A 21,318-nucleotide genomic window follows, 5' to 3' on the forward strand; every position below is an offset into this window, starting at 1 on the left:
ATAAACTTTGTCTTCAGCTGTGTGATAACTACCACTGTGCAACAGATTCCCATCAGTGACTTTGACTTGACTTGCTCAGTCTGCCAAACCTTACGCCTTAGTCAATAAAGTAACAAATTAATGAATTATTCAGAAGGTAACTCCTCCCCAACCCAATTAAAGCCTTTAATACAGGCGTAGCTCACAAACCAAGCCTGCAGCAAAACAGCCCCTGTCTTGAACGTCATCTGTAAGCAGCATGAGGACTCTCCAGGAAAAAATTATCATCCTTTCTGTTTTTCTGTCTTTGTTATGTGTCGTTCAGGTAAGTTATTTATTGTTTGTTGAACTTTCATGGAAATATTTTTTTTTCTAATCAGTGTTTTATATGACAAAGCTAAAGGATCAAATATTTACCTTTACAGGTTCATTCAATGCCTGTGCCTGACGAGTGGCATGGCTTAATTCAGCGAACCAAACGTTCACTGTTGTGGCGCTGGAACAGTCTGAAGCCAGTCGGTGCCAGCTGCAGGGATCACCTAGAGTGTGGCACAAAATACTGCAGGTACAGCTGAAGCTTAAATATTTCATGACAGTCCATCGGTTTACCTGTCTTCCTGATACTCCTGATCATTTTTTGACTATTTTACATTAACTCTGTGTAGCTCTTAAATGTCAAACTCAGCATCATATTCTTTAAAAAAAAAAAACAGTTTTCACAGTGTGTTCATTACTATGCTGTACATAGGCAGTGTGAAGGTGTGTACACGTGTATTTTGCATGCATGGTCTGGATAAAGTCAAAGGGTAATAATGGTGCAATCATTCTTATCTTTACAGGAAAAATATCTGTTCTTTCTGGATCACCACCTGAAAAAGAGATGCACAAACACCATCAGAATCTACAACAGACATCTGCTTTATGGACCACAACTGCCTGTTTTGTTTTGTTTTCAAAAACCTGCCCGCTCCTTTATTCTGGCTCCAACATTCATTCTGAGCAATCAGATCTTTTCCCACCGCGCTGTATCAAAAACAAAGCTGTAAAATCCAGGCATGCATAACCAATCAAATGGCACCACCTTAAGTGATTTGTCTAAAACGCTGCTGCAACATCACACAAGCTGTGTAATCTGAATGTGTTTTATAAGAAAATATAAATATCCATGCAAAGTTTGAGCCGCTCTGGGTTTATTGGTTCAAGGTTGTTGCTGTTGTTTTTTTGTTTTTTTTTAAAGAGATTTTTTTAATGTATTTATTTGTAAATATTGTAAATAATGTAAAAATTCAAATATACTATACATTTTTTTTGAAGAGGTTGTACTGCCCACATCTTCATTTTCTTTTTTAGTAGTAAAATAAATTCAAAACACATTTATATATTTCTCACACTTCCTGCTACTCTTTCAGTTGAGGAGCTTGAAAAACAGCTTTCCACCCAGCTAAAAACAGAATTTGGGCTGGAACTTTGTGCCAAAATCTACTGTCATTACTCATACCTGCAGTAGTACTTAGTACTTATGCCTCTGTAGTTATTCTGACATGTTTGGCAGCTTTTTAAAAATGCCACAAATACTGCCTGAGCCCATGACCTCACACCAATGAGATTTGAAGATACCTGCCCTAAATGGTTTATATCTCGCATTAATGAGGAGAACTGATTTGCCCTCTGAGGTGGCCTTAAAACTGTAGATTCAGAGCTGCGTCCTCACTCTTATTATGCTTTGATAGATGCCCAATTCTCTCCTTCAAAATCTGGCTTACATATGAAAGCAGAGGTGGCCATATTTCCCACCAGTTGGGTTTACATGGGGTCAGCCAGCAGAGCGTCAGCCAGTATTACAGAAGGTCTTGAACATATCACGTCTCTTACTTGGACTGAAGCTGTTATTGATACCCTCACCTAAAAGGGGTTTTAGAGCTGTCAATCACGTGAGAATGGGAAGTGAAACACATCAACAACTGAACCCTAAATCCTCAGTTTCACCGCTAGAGGGCGAGCTGGGGCTGTTTAAGAAGTGAATATGCTATGGCAAAAGCACGTTTGAGACGTACAGGCCTGCTATCCGCCAAATAATACTCTATTATTAGAGCAGCAAGGGCGTATAGTTTTGAGAACCAATGGATCATGCCTTCACTGTTTACTACACCCACCACTTATATTGTTTATGAGTGTGGATAACAATAATAATAATAATATTTATTCTTGAGTAAGAAAAATAGATGTCAGCAATCAGACGAGGCACTGAACAGCATGTTTATTTTTATCGTTTCCACCCCCGCCAAAAACAAAACAAGACAAAACAAAAAACAACAATAACAAAATAAGAAAAATCGAAGTATATTAGGTTTTACTTGCTTCCTACCGGGTGTCTTGGATACTTGAGTAACAGGAACTTCTCCCTCCTCATTGGCTAACCTGGTCGTGACGCAACAACCCATCCATCCTGAGCGGTGGAGAAGCGGCGGCGTGGGGACCGCTGTGTCTGTGGGGGACTTCAATGCCGGAGCGGTTTCATATTACCCTAGTGTTTATTAATAGTTATGAATAAGAGGTTTTAACCGGAGATCTCTGACAACATAGATGAAAACATTAGCTTTCATAATACGCCTTTGACGGCTCTAGTGCGTCGAATAGTCTCGTCCGTAATAATAAAAAAAAGTGCATGTTTTTGGACCAAACCACATCCACATGAAGCACCTGCTCGGATGGAGATCACCTTTAACTGACGGCTGTTTTCAAGTAGGTGCTGCTTTGAATGCGTTTTGCGCTCCTGCTATGTTGCCTTTCATTAAGTGCTTCAGCTCATATCTTGTTCTCGTATTTGGTCACTTCACATTTTCTTGTGTGTGGGTTTGCTATTTCTAGAAGCTGTGTGCCCTGCCTCTTGTTGTCTAACGTGTCCCACTTAAGCCACTTTGAATATTTCTTTGCCATTGTGTAGATGCACACAAACACCTGGCCGCAAGGTAAGATGCAGGTCAGACATCATCTCTGATTCTCGAGATCCTCGTGAAACTTTCCCTTCACATTAACTGGAGACCACGATGAGCAGTCACTGATGTTGTCTAGTTACAGGGCATCGTCGCTCTTAACAAGCACTGTCTGGGCCTCTTTGCTTTCATGTAACCACAACATCCATCCTTCAGGTTGATGCTAACTAGACCTGACAGATATTTCTAGAGAAGCAGCTCAGTTAATCAGAACCATGTCCATGCGCTCCAGTACGCAGAGGGCCGGTTTGATTGGCTTAGATATTTGAGATGCAAGGTAGGAGGACTACCGGCAAAGATGAGGAGTTGTATCCACTTTGCAGTGATGTTGTTGCAGACAAGTAGTCTGAGGTTCTGGCCTACATTCCTGTTATATTATAATACTGAAAATAGGGTGACTCAAGGGAAACTAAACTAAAGGACTGATATTCGTGTAAGGTTCCTAAATGTTGACCAAATAACTTAAACTGATTTGTTTATTACGAGTATGGATAATACTTTAAATAATAAACATAACTATAGTTACATTTTATGAGCAAATTCCTTCATAATATAAGGTAGACAAGGGTTAGAAGTCAGAAGCAGCATGTGCTGAGGTTTGGGATACTGACACTTGATGTATAGATGTGACTCGTGATAATTCAGGGGTTCAGTGGGATTCTGAGACCTTCCACCATACATACCTGGACTGAAATTCATAAATGCCTTTATTTTCAGTATAGCTGTTGATACTAATGTCAAATGTAGCTATAATATCTTACATGTTCCAAGACCATCAGGGAATGATGCCCATGAACAAGGCTGTTATGCAGTTGGGAAGTGGAAAAGCTTTCATTTCTAAATTAATCATGTCCTCGTATTTAAGGAGCCAAAAATGATCTGCAACAAATGAAATGAAGAAATAAAGACAAACACAGAAAAACATATTCAGGTTCATAACTTGTTGGACAAACATTGTTGAAATTTGCCTCTGTACACCACCACAGTTGGTTTCAAATCAGACAGTCAATGTGTGACTGTCTCGCATTAATGAGGAGAACTGATTTGCCCTCTGAGGTGGCCTTAAAACTGTAGATTCAGAGCTGCGTCCTCACTCTTATTATGCTTTGATAGATGCCCAATTCTCTCCTTCAAAATCTGGCTTACATATGAAAGCAGAGGTGGCCATATTTCCCACCAGTTGGGTTTACATGGGGTCAGCCAGCAGAGCGTCAGCCAGTATTACAGTATTACATTATAACTGAAAAGCTGAGATCAGGTTAAAGACTTGGCCATTGAAGAATATCTCGTTTCTTTGCCTTGACAAATTCTTGGGTTGCTTTTGGAGCATGTATTGGGTTTTTATCCATGTGCACAATCAAGCTCTGTCTTATCAGTTTTGCAGCATTTAGTTGAATCTGAGCAGAGAGTGTAGCCCTACGCACTTCACAATTCATGCTCCTGCTTCTATCGGCAGTCACATCATCAATAAACACCAGTGACCCAGTTCCACTGGGAGCCATATATGTCCATGCAATAAACATTGACTCCACAAAAATTAGACAGGTGATGTGGTACGTTTCAGATAATGAGCTGTTTCACTTCTTCTCCAGACTTTTCTCTTACTATTATCATTCTGCTGAAAAATTCATCTTGGTCTGTCTAAAATGCTTTTTCCAAACCTGGCACTTTCAGATCTTTTCTGGCCGTCTAATCTGGCCTGCTAGTTCTTGAGTGTAGCCAGTGGTTTGTGCCTTGTTGTGAACTCTGTATTTACATTCATGCAGGCATTTCTTGATTGCACACTTGGACCAATTCCTTAAGTTGTTGCTGTCTCTCAAAGCTTCAATTGCATGATTTTTACACCCCCCCCCCCCCCCCCCCTTACTGCCCCTGACACCTCTTTTTGTCAACATGAGGTGAAATATATAAAATATGAGTACAGAATTTCAATCAACTTTATTTGTCATGATATAACAAGGGAGCAGGCCTCACCTGGCCATTAAACTGTCAGTCAATTGAAACGGTCAATCTTGAAAACCAGGTTTATTACAAAGAGTTGAAGTGTGACATGCACTAAACAATGTTATATAATCATTCAAAAATATTTACCAGAAACAGGATTTTGTGTCATATGATGTGATTATATGTTATGTGCAATAACCCACAGAATGTGCTTTAATCAAAGATAACTCGTCTATATGATGGTGATAACTGTATGCCTTTTACTTTATGGCCAGGCGTGACATGCATATTTTAATAATATATATTTTATATTACCTGAATTATGATAATTGTAAACTGTGTAATGTTGTTTTATGAGCACTGCTGTCCTGCAACTGTTATTTCAGTCCCCTAAGTGAATTTTTGCCATAATATAAAAAATTAGCTGTCAAAAAATTAGCAAAACTCCTACAAGAAACAAAAAAGCGTACAATTGTTATTTTAGTATGTATGTGTTGAATTACATTACAGTTACATTACAGTGTTTTTAAAAAAGCGTCTGCGAAATCCAAATCTGCGTAATCTGTCCCAATGGATGGTTTTGGAAAATGTAAAAATTGTAACGAACTCATTAATCGCTTACATTTTTCAGTAATATGAACTCCTGTTCCTCTTGTGGATTATACAGGAGTGAAAATGGTTGGAAAATTGAAAGTATTTCTGGATGTAGACAAGATGCTTGACTATAAAACATTAATGTGCAGTTACTAAATATCCACATTATCCCTTCTTACTGGGATTCCACTGTGTGTTCGTGTGTGTGTGTGTTCACCTATCTCTGGTTGTTAATCAGGTTTTGTTAATAGATCACACACTAAATGACACAAATATATTAAGAAGATTTCGCTGAGGGACGTCTTTCACCGTTCTTATCGTTCTTATGGTGTCAGCTATTTCAAAATTTTGACTGTGGTAAATTGAGTTTGACACCTCTGATATATAAAGCCTGTATCTGAGCCAGAATCATAAAAATGGTATTTTAAATATATTTTTCTGTGAACCTGTGCAATCAAATTTCAAATAAAGAAAATAAGAGATCTAAAAAAAACCTTAATAGTTAATCAGTAACACATTACACATTTAAATTTGAAACAATCATATCTGTAAGTTCTTGACTCTTGAAAGTTTTCACTGCGCGTGTTATACGAGTCAGGGTAGGAATATAAACTGCAGGCTTTATGGGTCAGTGAAGGCCTATAACTGCAAGACGGTAATCATAGCCACTCATCCATCAACATAATCTCCATTACTGACTGAGCTAATGTGGGTGAGGAAAATCAGACACTTGTTTTGTTTTCAGGAAGCTACTTCACTTGTTCCTAAACCTCTATTCTACTTTGTTCTTTATTTTTCCAATTTCAGTCTGGTTTAAAGTCATAAAACAACACTACAACAACACACTTTTCTTCTGTGACTGAACATCATTAGCGCTCACCACTGGATGAATATTTTATATGTAGTTTGCACTTGCTTTGTATTTATCTTTTTTTCTTGTCCTCATTATTTTATTGCATGAAGGGGAGATGTTTTTATTTTAAACGAGTGTGTGCAAAGTCAGCAGCACTACACGTGAACATGATGGAACACTTTCAATTAACTAAAGTGATGTGAAAGTGTATTTACTCTTAGGAGTGCCAGCGGAGCAACTCTGCAGTGCAGCTGCCCTAGTTACAGAGCAGCCAGATGACTGTGAGTGACTGTGGTTGGCCCAGGCTGAGAGAGGAGGAGTTTGTTATGGTTGACTGAATTATGGAGTGTAGGCTGCTAGAAGCAGACTTGGATGGCAGGACCGGCGGGGTAAATTGAGGGAGAAGACTGTGACAGCAGTAGCTTGCAGATGTGTTTTAGGTTTTTATCTTCTTCTTTTTTTCTTCTTTTTTTACTCCAGATTTGAAAATGCATTTTTTTAAATCTAACACTAAAATGTTTAAGTAGGCCCCTGAGCTGCATATACAGTTGGAAAATCCACTTGATAAACTGTACACTCTCGCTTTTCTCTTTAATCTGTTCACGTCATAAAACATTGAGCTGCAGTAATCACTGAGGTAAGAAAACAGAAAAATGAGAAGCACGTATGCAGTAATAGACAAGTCCTCATGCAAATGGCAACAGCAAATATATTTTTTAAAAAGATGTAATTGTGCTTTGCACAAAACTCTAAACGTTTTCAGTTATGATTAATGCTTGTCAGTGTTAGCTGATGGCTGTACATAGAGACTGAGCATTCCATCAATGTAGTGTACTTAATACCAGTGTTGGGTAAGTTACTTTAAAATAGTAACTTAGTTACATTACTAGTTACTTCTCTCAAAAGTAACTCAGTTACTTCAAGTTACTCGTTACTTTCAAAGTAACTAGTTACTAGGGAAAGTAACTTTGGTTTTACTCAGAATTCTCTTGTTAATGTGTTTCTTCCATAACGTTGCCAGTCTTCTAGCTTGCTTACTTGCCACAAGTGCACTGTGCCACCTACCAATAGAAAGGATATGATAACGTGCATATTTCCACGAGAGAAATCCCACGCCTGGACCGTCATTGACTGCTGCCATGATTCTAGCCTACGTCACAGCGTCATGCGCGCCTTTTACATCCAACACAAAAACTGCAGTCGTGGTGCTTTCGATTGTACTCAGAACTCGGAAATTCTGCCTTCTGAATAGGAAGATGTAGGCAACACCAGACTGCAGATGAGCTGCATACAGGGCTGGACTGGGACAGAAAATCAGCCCGGGCATTTTGACTAGAGACCGGCCCACCATTATAGGAAAAATCATAAAGCCTTTGAATGAAAACAAACACTGTTGTGATGTACACTGTTTTGATGGTATATATGCATCAATCTATCAATCGTTTGTTGTAAGATTCAGATAATTATTTTTTAAAAGCTAGACATTTTAAATGAGAATAAGAAAGAAAAGTATTTCCTTGTGCCCACCTCTCCCTGTTAATGCCCTACAACCCCCTGGCAACACTTTGCTAGATCCGCACCTGCACAGTTACCAGCTGTCAGCTACCTAAAAAAGGATCCTGGGGTTATTTGTCTCTCAGAAACAGTTCATAACTTCCCTTCAACTCATTCATGTCACCTAAAAGGTAAACCTGTTTCTCCATCACAGCTCTGATGATCCAGTAAGGACGTCTCCTGGTTTCATCTTCATGTTTCCCTCTCACCAGATAACCAAACCATATCATGACCAGCAGGTTTACAGCTGTGGCTCCAGCAAACATCAGCTGATACTAGAAATTAATATTAAATAAATTCTAACAACAGCTGATCAAGCTTAAACGTGCTGCTGTTGTTTAGCGCGACATCCGCTGGTTTCCTCTTTCGGCGCAAAGTGAGCGATAAACAAACAAGAGAGACGATCAGCTGATCATTGATCAGTTTTCATGATTGAAGTAGAAACGGGAGAGGGAGGGGGGAGAATGAGAGAAGAAGAGGCAGCTGTGCAGCAAAGACACAGAATAACTCCAGCTTTGTGCCTTTTTCATTGTAGCTGAATTACGGGACAAACTGTTCCTTTTCACCTCAATAAGAAGCGTTTAATATTTTCTCTGAATACCAGACGGGACGGTTGGCAACTCTAATAACTTATGAACAAAATAAAGTTAAACATCATTAACTTCATAGCACCCACCCAGCTGTATAGAAACTCCGTCATGCTAGCTAGCACGCAGTACGGAAAAAGTCAGAATAACGAAAATAAACTCCACCTAAACTTGGTTCATATCTGACCCAGAGAGACTGCAGGTCATAACTTCTTACCTGAAGTTCAGTTCACACTTGGACCGGCGGCCGCCTCGGGTCTCTTTTCCTTCTGCGTCCCTTTTCCTTCATCCACCTGCTGGCCTCCACCACTTGCTAATGTTACTGAATCTGTGGAAGCTCCGCGATGCCACCACACGAAGTAACGACCCTATCTAAATCCCAGTAACGAGTAACGCGTTCCTGATTTTGGCATAATAACTAGTTACCGTGCTCGTTACCACAATAATAACGTAGTTACTGTAACGCGTTATTTAATAACGCGTTAGTCCCAACACTGCTTAATACTGATTTTATCTTCGCTTGTACAAGCTTCCTGTTGTATAATTCTGAATGAATTTCTGCAGAATCCCCAAAATTTAATCTATTCTGTGTTACTCTTCCAGGATTAAATTATAGGAACATGGAGACAGCTTTCGTTGTCCAGCCCTATCCAGAAGTATGATTGGAGCATCCAGTCTCTCTGGGGACACCTTGATAGCCTGCCACTTCCCCGTGGTGCAGCTTTCCACTTGGCAGCTTCCTGTCCAGGCCCTGTGCAGCTCTGCCAAGAGGCCCGGCCGGCTGTGCTCAGCAGGCCTGACTCGGGCCGTGTCCCTCCCAGAGCAAGAGTCGATAAACTGTGAGCATGCCTTCACCGGTGACCGGAGACATTTTTCTAGCAGCTACAGCAGCCTCAACGAGGACCGGACAGAAGAGGAGGGAGGCAGCGACGGAAGCTGGAAGTACGAATCCACCTCGTCGCCCGAAGAGACGAGTTCCCACCAGAAGAAGGAAAGCTCCGTGCCTAGAAGCAATGTCCGGTCACGCAACTCCTTCCTTCCCTGTACAGAGCTAAATGAGGACGAAGAGGATGAAGACAGCGACGGAGATAATCTGCACAGATATCACGAGGACTCTTCGTTCGTGCTGCATGGAAATTCCAATTGGCCGCTAAGTAATGTCGCCACAAACTACCCAATATACCCAAAGCCCCACGGGAACCTGGACAGTGAATGGGGCAATGAGGGAACTATGCTGGTTAGTGAGAGCGATCAGGAGTGGCTCTCTAACCAGTCCAACCAGATGGACTCACTGCCACCTGAATGCCAGTGCTGTCACATGAGCAGATCTAGCATCACGATGTTGGCTTGTTTGGAGAAGGACTCAGACAGACTGGAGGATAACATGTCCTGCTGCCTCCACGGCCAACACAAATGTTCCCCAGAGCTTCTTTCCAACAACCACACGGAGTATGTCAGTGACTCTTCCTGTAACAGTTCTGACGGCGTCTTGGTTAACTTCTGCACTATGTACAACAGGAGCAACAATCCTGCCACACCTCATGATCTCAGCAGTCCTGCAGCTCACCCCTCTGGGTCATCAGAGGGATGTGTATTCCTCAACCTCCAACCTGTCCCCCAAAGTCAGAATGAAGAAGTCAAACTTGATAGCATGACGGTTTACTCTCCTCCGAAAGAGGAGGTTGACATGCTGCTTTCTGCTTCCCGCCTGTCCCCTCGGGGCCTTGACTCTAACTGCAATCTGTACTCACTAGAGGAGCTACCCGCGGGTCTCTCCTCTCTAGAGGTATCAGACCTGACTGCCTGTCTTCAAAGCCAGGCCACACTGGCCATGGGGACCAACCAGAAGTACTACAAGCTTGTGACTTGTGACCTCTCTTCCCAGTCACCCAGCCCGGCCTGGTCCAGTGTCACCGGCTGCCCCGAAGGTCAGAGCAGAGGCAGCCCCTTCCTTCTCAGTTTTGATCAGAAGAAAGAAGGACAGCAGAATGAAATTGAGAAGGTAAAAAAAAAAAACTTTATAGTGTTTGGATGATTAAAAAAAAGATTTAGAAGTACTGTTTTTAGATCTATAATTTTAATGTGATTTGCAAATAGAAGAAATGGCAAATGACTCAATTAAATTATGTACTAATGTTTTATATATCAGTTACACAGCTTTGATAAGAGTAATGAACTTTGCTGCTGCACACATTGTTCCCTTTTGACAATCTGACCACCTTTTGGGAACAGCATTTATAAACTTGATAGAGGACCAGCAAAAGGAGACGGGTGTTCAGTTTTGCTGTTCTCATTTTCAGATCCAAGATTACCAGGTTGCAACCACCTCCACTGACAAAGCCCTCTGCAGAAAGAAACAGGCAGATAGCATCCAGAACCTCTCCCACACGCCTTGCTCGCTGTGCCCCAGCCAGTGTGGCCCACATAGCAGTAAATGCCAAGACGCAAGAGTGGCAACCACACAGCCATCTGTGATGCAGGACCAGGAGCACAACTATCCTTGTGATACTGAGAAGGGTAAAGCAGTGGCTAATAGAAAAATCCAGTTCTTTTGCTTTGTGTCTGTGATTTTGAGTGAAAAATCTTTATCTTACATGTCCTTCCCAGGACCAAGTCCAGATGTGGTGCGCTACAGTAAAGCCCAGAGGCCAACCTCGCTGCCCATCCAGCCCTTTGTTCTGGTTCCTGCAGGAAAGCCGCAGCCGCCGTCCCAGCCCCTTGGCTGCCTGCTAGAGCAGTATCTAAATAAAAAGAGCAGTAAGACTGCTAACATGCAGCCGGCCTTCAGTTTCAAAGGCAAAAGCAGCCAAAGTTTTTCAGATTTTCACCCATCACCGACAGACAACCACTGCTCCATCTTCCTAGAGGCTCCTTCTAGCTCTGATACCTGCTCCACCTGCACACCAAGCCCAGAGTGCTTCATCCGCACGCGTTCATGGAATCAGTTGGGTGAAAGCCAAGACTGCACCGGTCCATGCACGTCAAACAGCAGCCTGGATTCACATCATACTAGTTGTCCCACAGAGGCCCAAGAGCAAGACAAAGCAGGCCCACATTCAGGCCAAACTCAGACTAACACTTTGCTTAGTCTTGTCTCGGCTCCGAGTCGATCCAGTCTCGTTAGGATTCCCACCTACCAGGACTTGATCAGTCTCACCTTTGAGCAAAGCCAAGTGCGCGCCGAGCCTAAAAGTGCTAATCATTCCCTTAACTGCACCACCTATCATTCAATATTGTCTCAAAACCCACCCACTTTAACCATCACCACTGACACCCACCACCCAAACTCGCAGGTGTCTGTTTCTCCTCCCAAAACCTCACTGCCACAGGAAAAGCTCCCACAGTGTGGAGCGGCACCTGCAGCTGACTCAGGCTTTTTTCACTCTAGTTTCACAGCTGCCCTCTCCTCAGTGGCTCCTCTCTCCTCTCTGAGTTCTCTCCTCTCCTTGGCCGCTTCAGGGCTGCAAATCCAGGACTCTGCTGGACACAGTTTGAAGCCAAATCAGAGTCATCACAGTGAGTCTCTGATCCTGAGCGACAGGCCGCCCACAGAGTTCAACCTCTCACCCGATACGTCTTATGAGTCCATGTCTATCAGCCATCTTCAGAGGAGAAGTGAGCCTCAGTTGACTGCTGATAAATGATGTGAAATACTGTCAATATATTATAATTGAAATGTAGTAAAAAGTGACTGGATTGTCTAGCCGGTGATGAGTTGTTAAGAGCAGCAATAAAAACTCACAGTGCTGCAGCAGTGCTTTGAATACCCTGAAGGGGCTTCCTCTCAAACATGACCTATTTTTAACTCTCCCAGCACAGGATTGGCTGAGCCGTCCTCTCTGTAGCCTATGTGTGCGCGACTGCGGGACAAAAGAGAGAAGGATGCAGTAGAAACAGTGTTAATGATTTATATCGCAATCACTTTGTTTTAGTGCTACCATATAAGTCGCTTGGTGTAAATATAGTTATATAAATGTAAACCATTTCCAATAAGGTAAAGATTAGTAATAGAGGAGGCATTTGCACAACTGCAAAAAGTCTATGTGGTGCAGCACTGCAGGCAGCATCAACATGCATAAAGAATTTACTGTGACATTTGCAGAGGCTAGCCAGTATGAGAGATGAAGAAGAGAGACAGGGTGAAGCGAGTCATTGAAGACCGCTGCTGAAATGGAAAAAACGACTCTTTCATCTTTGGTTCCCTTCGACATTTGCATTCCTGAAATATGATAATGAACCCCGAAACCCTGCTCTCCTATGACTGTGTATTGACCCAGTTAGTGAACACTTTCTTGAAACACACGCTGATAGTCTAGTGCAGTGGTTCTTAACCTTGTTGGAGGTACTGAACCCCACCAGTTTCATATGCGCATTCACTGAACCCCTCTTTAGTGAAAAATAAAATATGATTTTATTTTTCAAATTCAAGACATAGATATGTTTTTTATTGGTGCACAAAATGAGCCGTGCATGTCACGGTGGAGACTCTGCCGAACCCCTAGGGTTCGATTGAACCCAGGTTAAGAACCACTGGTCTAGTGTCATGATTTTAAACTGATAGTACAAGGAAAGTCCCAAAACAAGCTGACTTATACCAAAACCTACCTAGAACTATCCATCTCCAGAGTTTTAATTCATCATTAAAAGAAGATATGGCTTTTTGGAAAATAATCTACATAGAGAGACAGCAATGCAGCAAATCAGTCGCACTAGGGGGAAACAGTTGGCCAGTATAAAATCTGAAATTGAGGACTGAAATAAAAAAAAACTCCAGCCATCCATTTTTCTTTTCCTTATCCAATTCAGGATTGTGGAGGGGTTGGAGCCTGTTCCAGCTAAGAGGCAGAGGTCACCCTGGACAGGTTGCCAGTCTCTCCGGGCCAGTCCCAGTCTTACAGGGCTAAAGTGGAGCTGTGTCTAGCAGTTAGAAAGCTTAAGCTTCCTGAATTAGTTTTTGAATTTCATTTAATACATTTTGAACACTGTCAGAATCCTTAACTTACACAAATACGCTCACTGGCCACCTTATTAGTTACAGCTTGTCAGTACAAGGTTTGATCGCTTTTGCCATCAGACTGCCTTTAATTCTTCGTCTCATAGATTCGACAAGGTGCTGGAAAAATTCCTCTGAGATTTTGATCAACATTGCTATGATAGCACATGCATTTACTGCAGAATTGTTGGCTGCACATCCATGATGTGAATCTCCAGTTCTACCACATGCCAAACATCTATTGGACTGAGGTCAGGTGACTGTGGAGGCCATTTGAGTACACTGAACTTACTGTCATGTTAAAGAAACCAGTTTGAGATGATTTAGGCTTTGTGACATGATGGCGTCATGGTCAGCAACAGCGTGTGCCAAGAAAATACCTCCCATACATTGCACAACCAGCATCAGCCTGAATTGTTGATACAAGGCAGGCCAAAGTTTTGGCCAAATACCTTCTGAATGTCGCAGCAGATCAGGCAACATTTTTCCAATTTTCTGTTGTCCAATTTTGGTGAGTTTGTGTGAATTGTAGGCTCCCTTTCCTGTTAGAAACGGCTATTAAAGTTGCTATTTAAGTTACTGACATTATCCATTTCCACATGTCTGAATGCATTGTTGCTGCCATGGAACTGGCTGATTGGATGGCAGTCAAAAAGTTGCACCAAAGTGTCCAGTGAGTGTATATCAGCCTAAAACTGACAGTTTCTGGGTGTTACTCATTGGTTGGTCATGCATCACACCACACATAAGCTTTAACTAGCAATGAAATCAACAGAGACACCTTAACACCACACCAGTTCATGCTCTTGAACAAGTATAAAGTATAAAGTTGTCAGATATTGTATCTGAATAAAATTCATCCTGTCCAACTTGCTTGTTTGGTGTCTCCAGGGTTGCTGAGGTCTGTGAGCAGGGCGGTGGATCTGATTATGGCTCATTTTGGCAGCAGCAGAGATCCTGAAGAAAAGGTATTTTGCTGACCTTAGCATTGTTATTGACATATCACAATATAAATGTGCCAGCAGGTATATTGTGTAAGCAAAAAATATAATGTATAACATTTCCTCTGGCTCAGATGCGCCTGGGGAACAGTTCTTACAGTCCTACAATCGCTGGTCTGGTCCTGGAACACTTGTGTCCAACGATCCAGGATATTCTAGAGGACGGTCTTAGGGATCACAAACTGGATTTTATAATCGGACAACGCCGCAATCATGCCTGGAGTGTGGTCGAAACCTCTACTAGGATTGGTAGGCTAAAGGGTCTCATCAGTTTGCCCAAGCAGGATTCTGTGGTCTTTGATATAGTTTTATAATCTCTGTTTAACACAGGTCCATCCACCAGAGTTCTTCACAGTCTTGTTTCCAAAATCAGACGCTGTCCCCAGCTCACCAGCCACTGCATGAAACTGAGAGCCTTCATCATGGGCCTGCTTAAGTAAATACCTTTGATGTTACTAATGAGGCAAATAAAGATGTGCGAAGAACATAACCTTTGATGTTCTCTTGGTTGTTTCTTTTCTTACAGCTTGAGAGCTTTGGAGTTCTGGCTCAGTCATCTTCAGAGTCAAAAAGGTGAGGCGACAGGCAATTTATAGTTCTTTATTTCTGCCTCCAGGGAGCCATAACTCAGCTTGTGCACCACTTTCGCTGACACTCAGTGAGCTTAACAACTAAATGGATTGCAACGACTCTTGAAATAACATAATCTCCCACCTGTATCCTGCTTTTTTTTACTCCTCAATACTTTCAGTCTGTTGGCTGTCTTCTTTGGATTTAGCACCAATTAGGGAATGCTATCAGTCTAACAACCTAAAGTCAGGTTAACCAGCTAAACAGCTGTAAGCTTATCAAAAACTTGTCAGTAGTTATCTATAGTACAGGAGCTGGAAATCTTAGCTCCTGTCGCTTTAAGGCTGTCTCCCTAGAAGTTCAATTTTTCTGACTGGTTGTCCCTCGCCAGGAATGTCGGGTCAGTAGAAAAAATGTTGGAGAATTTGTGTTTGGAGTCTTTCTGAAGCATACCAGGACTAGATTTATCTTATTAATTGAACATTTATCCATGAAAAATACGAGCATCCAACTTTAAATAAGATAAGACATAATACAGCTTTTTAAATGCTCTAGTCCAAAGTACCCATGATAAAAACTGAACCGAAGCTATCAAAATATTATTGCTTATGTGTGGATCTGTGTGTGATCACTTCCTTTACTTTCTTCCTAGATGTTGTGAAAACCTACTACCATTCTTGGGGGTTCCTGTCTATGTCCCTGGGTCGCTGTCATCCTTTGTTTCAGGAGCTGCTTCTTCTCCTGCAACCACTCTCTGTGTTGCCCTTTGACCTCAACTTGCTTCTGGAGCCCCGACTGTTACGCCACAGACAGCTGTGGTCAGAGGAGCAGGCTCTCTCCCCACCTCAACCGTGCTCAGCGCTTTTAGCAACCAGCTGGCCAAGACTGCAAGGCGACAAAAAGGAAGGCATCAGCTACTACAGTCAGATTTCACACCAGATTGATTTGCACCACCAAGAGTCTCTCAGCTCTCACAGTTCAAGCTGCAACAAGCAACAGTGTGGTTGTATGCAGACCAGCAGGAGTCCAGTGTTAGCTCCTATTCCAGAGTGGTGTCCTAAGGAGCCTGACGTTGTGGATGGAATGGAGGACTGTAGCCAAAATCATACAGATACTTGGTTTCAAATAAGTATGGACAACAAGAAAGAAGAAACAAAGGTGGAAAAAGACTGTGGCATCTCAAATCCACCTACTACCGAACAGGCACAAAGTCCTTGTTGGGGTGGGCTTCGCTGGGCTAAACTGTTTGGAGCAACTGGTACTTCATCCACACTGGGAGCAATTTCTCAGAGTCACACAGGAGCACACACCACAAAGTAAGAACCAGTGAGTGAATGAGCGAGTAATCCTGAGTAGTAGTTGTTGTAGTTGTTGTCTTTGTGAGGATGCTATCCAGACAGTGTGTTACTCTACTCATGAGCATTATCTCTTTATCATTTGTTTTGAAGCCACAGGCGACCATCACAGTGGCTACGTTTGGACCGATCACATCTTGGACTCTTGGCTCAATCCATCAGGTCCATGAAGCTAGGAGGAGCTCAAACAGACAAGGACTGCTGAAAACTAAACCCTCCATGGGGGAGAGCCAGACTGCAGATTATTTACTGTAAGAACAAAAGTCTTAACTGGATGAAAGTGCAGCGCTTAGCCATGCTGCTGCAGAACTGAGAAGAAAGCACAAAAACGCAAGATTAACAGCTTTGGCTCTTACTCAGCAAGCTTTGCATTACACCAAATGTTGTGAATCAAAGCAATGTTTTTGTGTTCTTGCTGAGTACCTGTTAAATATCAGCTTATCACCATGTTGTGCTTTTAAAACAAATTAGCGCTATGGACAGGGGAGGGTGTAGCATCACAAAGTGTAGCATAACAGCAAAAAAAGACTAGTTTAAGTGGCAGATCTTCACATCAGACTAATAATGTGTCAATGTATAAATTAATTGTCTATGTATGCAGAAACATGTGTTACATATAGTATTCATGAAATTATAAATGTCAGGAAAAGACCTAGTGATACTGATATAATAGCTCTCTAACTAGTCACTCAAATTGGATTAGATATGCACTCACTTCATAAGCTAGACCTGTTCAACTGCTTGTTGATGCACATCTAATCAGTTAGTCACATGGTAGCAATCCAATGCATTTAGGCAAGTATACAAGGTCAAGATGACCTGCTGAAGTTCAAACTGAGCATGAAAATAGTTGCTTAATGGGCTAGGCTGGGTAATTTAGGAACCAGTTTACAGTTTCTAAAATACAGAGAATGGTCAAAAAAAGGCCAGGTGAGCATGGCCATACTACTTTGAGCTGATAGGAAAGTAACAGTGACTCAAATAAGCATTCGTCACAATCAAGGTTTGCAGAAGAGCATGAACGCACAGCACATCAAACCTGGGACCTTGACACTCCTGTCCGCAAAATTGGAAAACGAGATCTGAAAAACACTGCCTTGTCTAATGAGTGTCGATTTCTGTAGGGTCAGAACTTGGCGTAAATAACATGAAGCATGGATTCATGCTGCCTTGAATCAACAGTTCAGGTTGTTGTTGTTGTGATGGTGTGGGGGATATTTTCTTAGCACACTTTGGGCTCAGGAGTAACCGAGCATCATTTAAACACCACAGCCCACCTGAGTGTTGTTGCTGATGACGCCCATCCCTTTATGACCTCGTTATGATTCAAATCATGGATGTGCAGCTGAAAAATCTGCATCCGTAGTCATGTTGATATGAACTAAAATTTCCAAGCAATGTTTACAGCAACTTGTTGAATCTATGCCATAAAGAATAAAGGCTGTTCTGAAGTCCAGGTTCAACCCAGTGTAGCAAGGTGTGTGCATGTGCAGTGACAAACCTTCTAAGAGCCAGTTAGTGTGTTTATAACCTGCAGATGGTTGCTCAGTAGGTTGCTTAGTCTGAGGTTTCAAAAAGGGAGTACAGCAATTGGTTCTTTTTTTCCTGTGGAGTTTTGTAATTTGTGCCATAAGTTGTCAGATATGACTTGATAAATATGATCAGGCTAACAAAAATACAAATCTATTTAAAAAAAGATGGGAAGCCATATAAAATCTTTAAAAAAAACCCAATAACAAACAAACAAACAAAAAACAGGAATAAAATTACCTGCAAACAATTTAGCCCATCATTTACCAAAAAGTAGAAAAAGACAGCATCAAATATTGAAAATGGTAAGTAATTGGTTTTAAGCAAATTTTTTAATTTGATGCCAGTAACACTTTTCAGAAAATAGGGGACAAAACAAAACAAAAATAAGCACTTTGTGAACCATCTTTGCAGTCTAACGTGATTAAATGATAAAAAAGAGCATCATAGAGGCGCTGTCTGTCCGAAGTAAAGATGGTACTGGTGATCTTTGGGCCCTTGAGGGGCAGCATTCGCTTTCAAGAACATCTCGACCATCATTTTCTCGGAAGATTAAACTGATATCAGGACGTCAGCACCTGATATGCACATGTTCCAGCATCATGGCTGTAGTAGAGACTGGGAGGTTTCTGTGTAAATACAACATATGACACAGGGTGCCACACACAGGGTTCTCCTGCAAGGCGATGTCATTCATACAATGTGAATCTGTTGTAGACAGATGTTCAAAACTTCCCGTTTCTCACATTACTTTCCGTCATTGTCATTTTATTGATGAAAAAAAGAAAAAAGAAAGAAATAGGTGCTTATCAGTGCCAGATACGCCACACACACACTCACACACACCAGCCTCATGTAGTAGATTGTCAGTGATGGTTTTATTCCCAGTAACTTGCCTTTCTTCTCCATATTCACAGCATGGATTTATTGTAAATGCATGTCGAGTCAGCAAAAGTACAGAAGGTCGTCCTGTCTTCATTGGATCTCTCAACTTCCTTTCGCTGCTTTTCTCCCCTTTGACATTTTTACAGGTGCAGATTTTGTTCTGGACATTTTCTGGCATGGAACTTTTAAATGTGTAGAGCTGTTTGGTTAATACTGTAGCATGCCTTCAGGTCTTCCAGTGATGTTAACCACATAAGCCACCTTGTGGCCGTTTCAGGTATTTAACTGTGTGTCAGGTATACTTTGATTGACTGGTATTGATATAAGATGGAAGAAAATGGAGGTAAATGTGACTTTCATTGAATAGTATGAGGTCTGTTAAGTTTTTCCTTCTTCCTATAGTTTCTCTTTTCCCCCGAATGCTTCCTCTAATGCCCAGTGACAATCAACCTGTTAATAAAGACTTGACATCTTCACATGTATTCACCTTTTTCTTTTTTGTGTCTTTACATTTAACTGCTTGTGATTTGAAAGGATTTGACAAATTTTACAACTTCATCATGCTGGTTACGATCATTTTATTGGGATGTGTGGTATTTTTTTGACTTGCTGCTCTTTTCCAGTGCAGTCTGGGAAGGTTTACCAAAGGTATGTCCACACAGGAAAAGGTACCCTGTAGGATGGTGTAGGAATAGACATATCCCACTTGTGGGAGCTGCCATGTTGCACTTTTGGAGACAGAAGGGGGGGTGTCCAAATTCATAGGCTGCATCCTCCTGAGGTCACATTTGTAGGCCGATTATGTCACAGGGCGGTCCAAATTCATAGACTCAGCCAACAAATGCACCCTCCTTTTCCCTAGATTTGAAGGATGGGTCAGGTGTATCCTTCGTGGCCCACAATATAACAGAATTCATAGCGCGGCCCAGTCAATTCCAGTTTCCAACAATGGCAGCAGCTACTTATACATATATATATATATATATATATATATATATATATATATATATATATATATATATATATATATATATATATATATATATTGTGTTCTGCTTACTGCCTCGTCTGTTTTTAACAGTAGACAGTGATTCAGTTTGCGTCTCCTTTTATTGTCTTCATTCTGTGTTTATGGTTTGGTCCTTTTGTCTTTACTCGTCATGTTTGACTTTATGCCTTTCTGTATAGTGCCTGGGATGCCCAGAACTCAAATTGCACTGTTGGAAGTTTAAATTGGTGTATTGCAAAAATAAAACTATGAAGACACTCAAAATAAACACATCGCTGTCACTGAAGCTAGTTGCTTGCAGGTGCCCACCTCAGAGTTATGGGAAAACAGTCAGAATTCTGACTGTTTTCTCAGAATTCTGGAAAAGAAAAAAAAAAGATCTGTCCACTTCTTTTATTTTTGGCGGGGGTGGGGGGGTATTTCTCCATGTGGAAGCACACACAGGAAGCAGCGCTCGGCCTCCTGGTTGCACTGTGGTGTTTACCAGTTGCTACAGAGAATTAAATTGAAACAAACTGATGGAGCTCAAAGTCCTAATGGAACCAACAAGAGCACCGAAACCTCTCCCGATAGAAGACTTTAAAATGTCTGCTAGGAAGTGCACAGTCTGTGGTCTGGTGATTTTATTGTGCTCGCTAACAGAGCTGAGACGTTTCTGTTCAGTCCCGTTAACAGATTATCGGCTCCATTTATTCCCCCACCAAAAAATATTTGTAGTCGAGTAAGCAGCATTTCATCTCAGAGAGAATTTCAAGTGATAGTTTTCTTCTTATAAGTAATATTTTATACAAATACACACACCAAAAACAATAATAAAATAAAATTCTGGGAAAACGCTCAAGGGCGACCCCTAGCGACTGTCAGCAGGAAGGACACGTGATATGACGAAGATGGGTGTGAGAACGTTTCACAAATTGTTTTCAATGGAAAGAAGATGAACTGTGGATATCTTATTCTGGGAAGAAACGAAATACCATTAACTAAAACTCTTTAGAGGAATTTTTCGAAAGACTTACTCAAAAGGGATCATAAATTATAGATTAACACTTTATAATATGACCAAGGCTCTAAATCCCCCTGTAATTAAATAGAATGTCAAAGTATTTTATTTCAGATTAGAATTTAATTATATTTGCCTACAAATGCTTAAAAACAAGCTAGAATAAGGGAGCAACAAGTCTATGGGAAAAAAGAATTATACTGTAAGTACATTTTAAGTAATGTCTAAGTAATTTTACTTAGTGCACGAGTAATTCTAAATATTATAAGTATTGCACAACTTTACAGGAAAGGAAGCACACAGTATTGTGTAAGTAACTGTAAGTACTGCATAATTTTTATGGTTCTTTTGCAGAAAAACAAACATTCTTTCCTCATGTCTTAAATTGTTAATGTGTACTTCTCAGGGTGCGGTTCATGTTATGGAGTGCATTAATCTTGCCTTTTTTTACATCTGTATTTAATAATCATT

At 41.3% G+C, this 21,318-nt stretch overlaps 2 protein-coding genes across 3 annotated transcripts; both read left to right on the forward strand.

The window, feature by feature from the left end:
- The first annotated feature begins 63 nt into the window (after window positions 1-63).
- On the forward strand, window positions 64-1,292 carry LOC146570763 (liver-expressed antimicrobial peptide 2). The gene is made up of 3 exons (XM_085279409.1): window positions 64-304; window positions 405-544; window positions 819-1,292. The coding sequence occupies exons 1-3, from the start codon at window positions 239-241 to the stop codon at window positions 850-852; spliced, it is 240 nt and encodes a 79-aa protein (XP_085135535.1). The 5' UTR covers window positions 64-238; the 3' UTR covers window positions 853-1,292.
- A 1,150-nt stretch (window positions 1,293-2,442) lies between these two features.
- On the forward strand, window positions 2,443-19,315 carry LOC146570764 (AP-4 complex accessory subunit RUSC2). 2 transcript variants are annotated; one of them, XM_085279411.1, is made up of 10 exons: window positions 2,443-2,721; window positions 9,108-10,506; window positions 10,805-11,021; window positions 11,112-12,119; window positions 14,389-14,465; window positions 14,573-14,747; window positions 14,829-14,934; window positions 15,025-15,071; window positions 15,721-16,384; window positions 16,517-19,315. In XM_085279411.1, the coding sequence occupies exons 2-10, from the start codon at window positions 9,163-9,165 to the stop codon at window positions 16,626-16,628; spliced, it is 3,750 nt and encodes a 1,249-aa protein (XP_085135537.1). In that variant the 5' UTR covers window positions 2,443-2,721; window positions 9,108-9,162; the 3' UTR covers window positions 16,629-19,315. The 2 variants fall into 2 exon arrangements, with proteins under 2 accessions (XP_085135537.1, XP_085135538.1); XM_085279412.1 differs by having other exon boundaries at window positions 11,112-12,020.
- Window positions 19,316-21,318: the final 2,003 nt, after the last annotated feature.

This window comes from Mchenga conophoros, linkage group LG7 (genome assembly GCF_057382185.1).
Source record: "Mchenga conophoros isolate Kocher_MC1m ecotype Shallow Benthic linkage group LG7, M_conophoros_male_GT1.1, whole genome shotgun sequence".
Taxonomy (NCBI): domain Eukaryota; kingdom Metazoa; phylum Chordata; class Actinopteri; order Cichliformes; family Cichlidae; genus Mchenga; species Mchenga conophoros.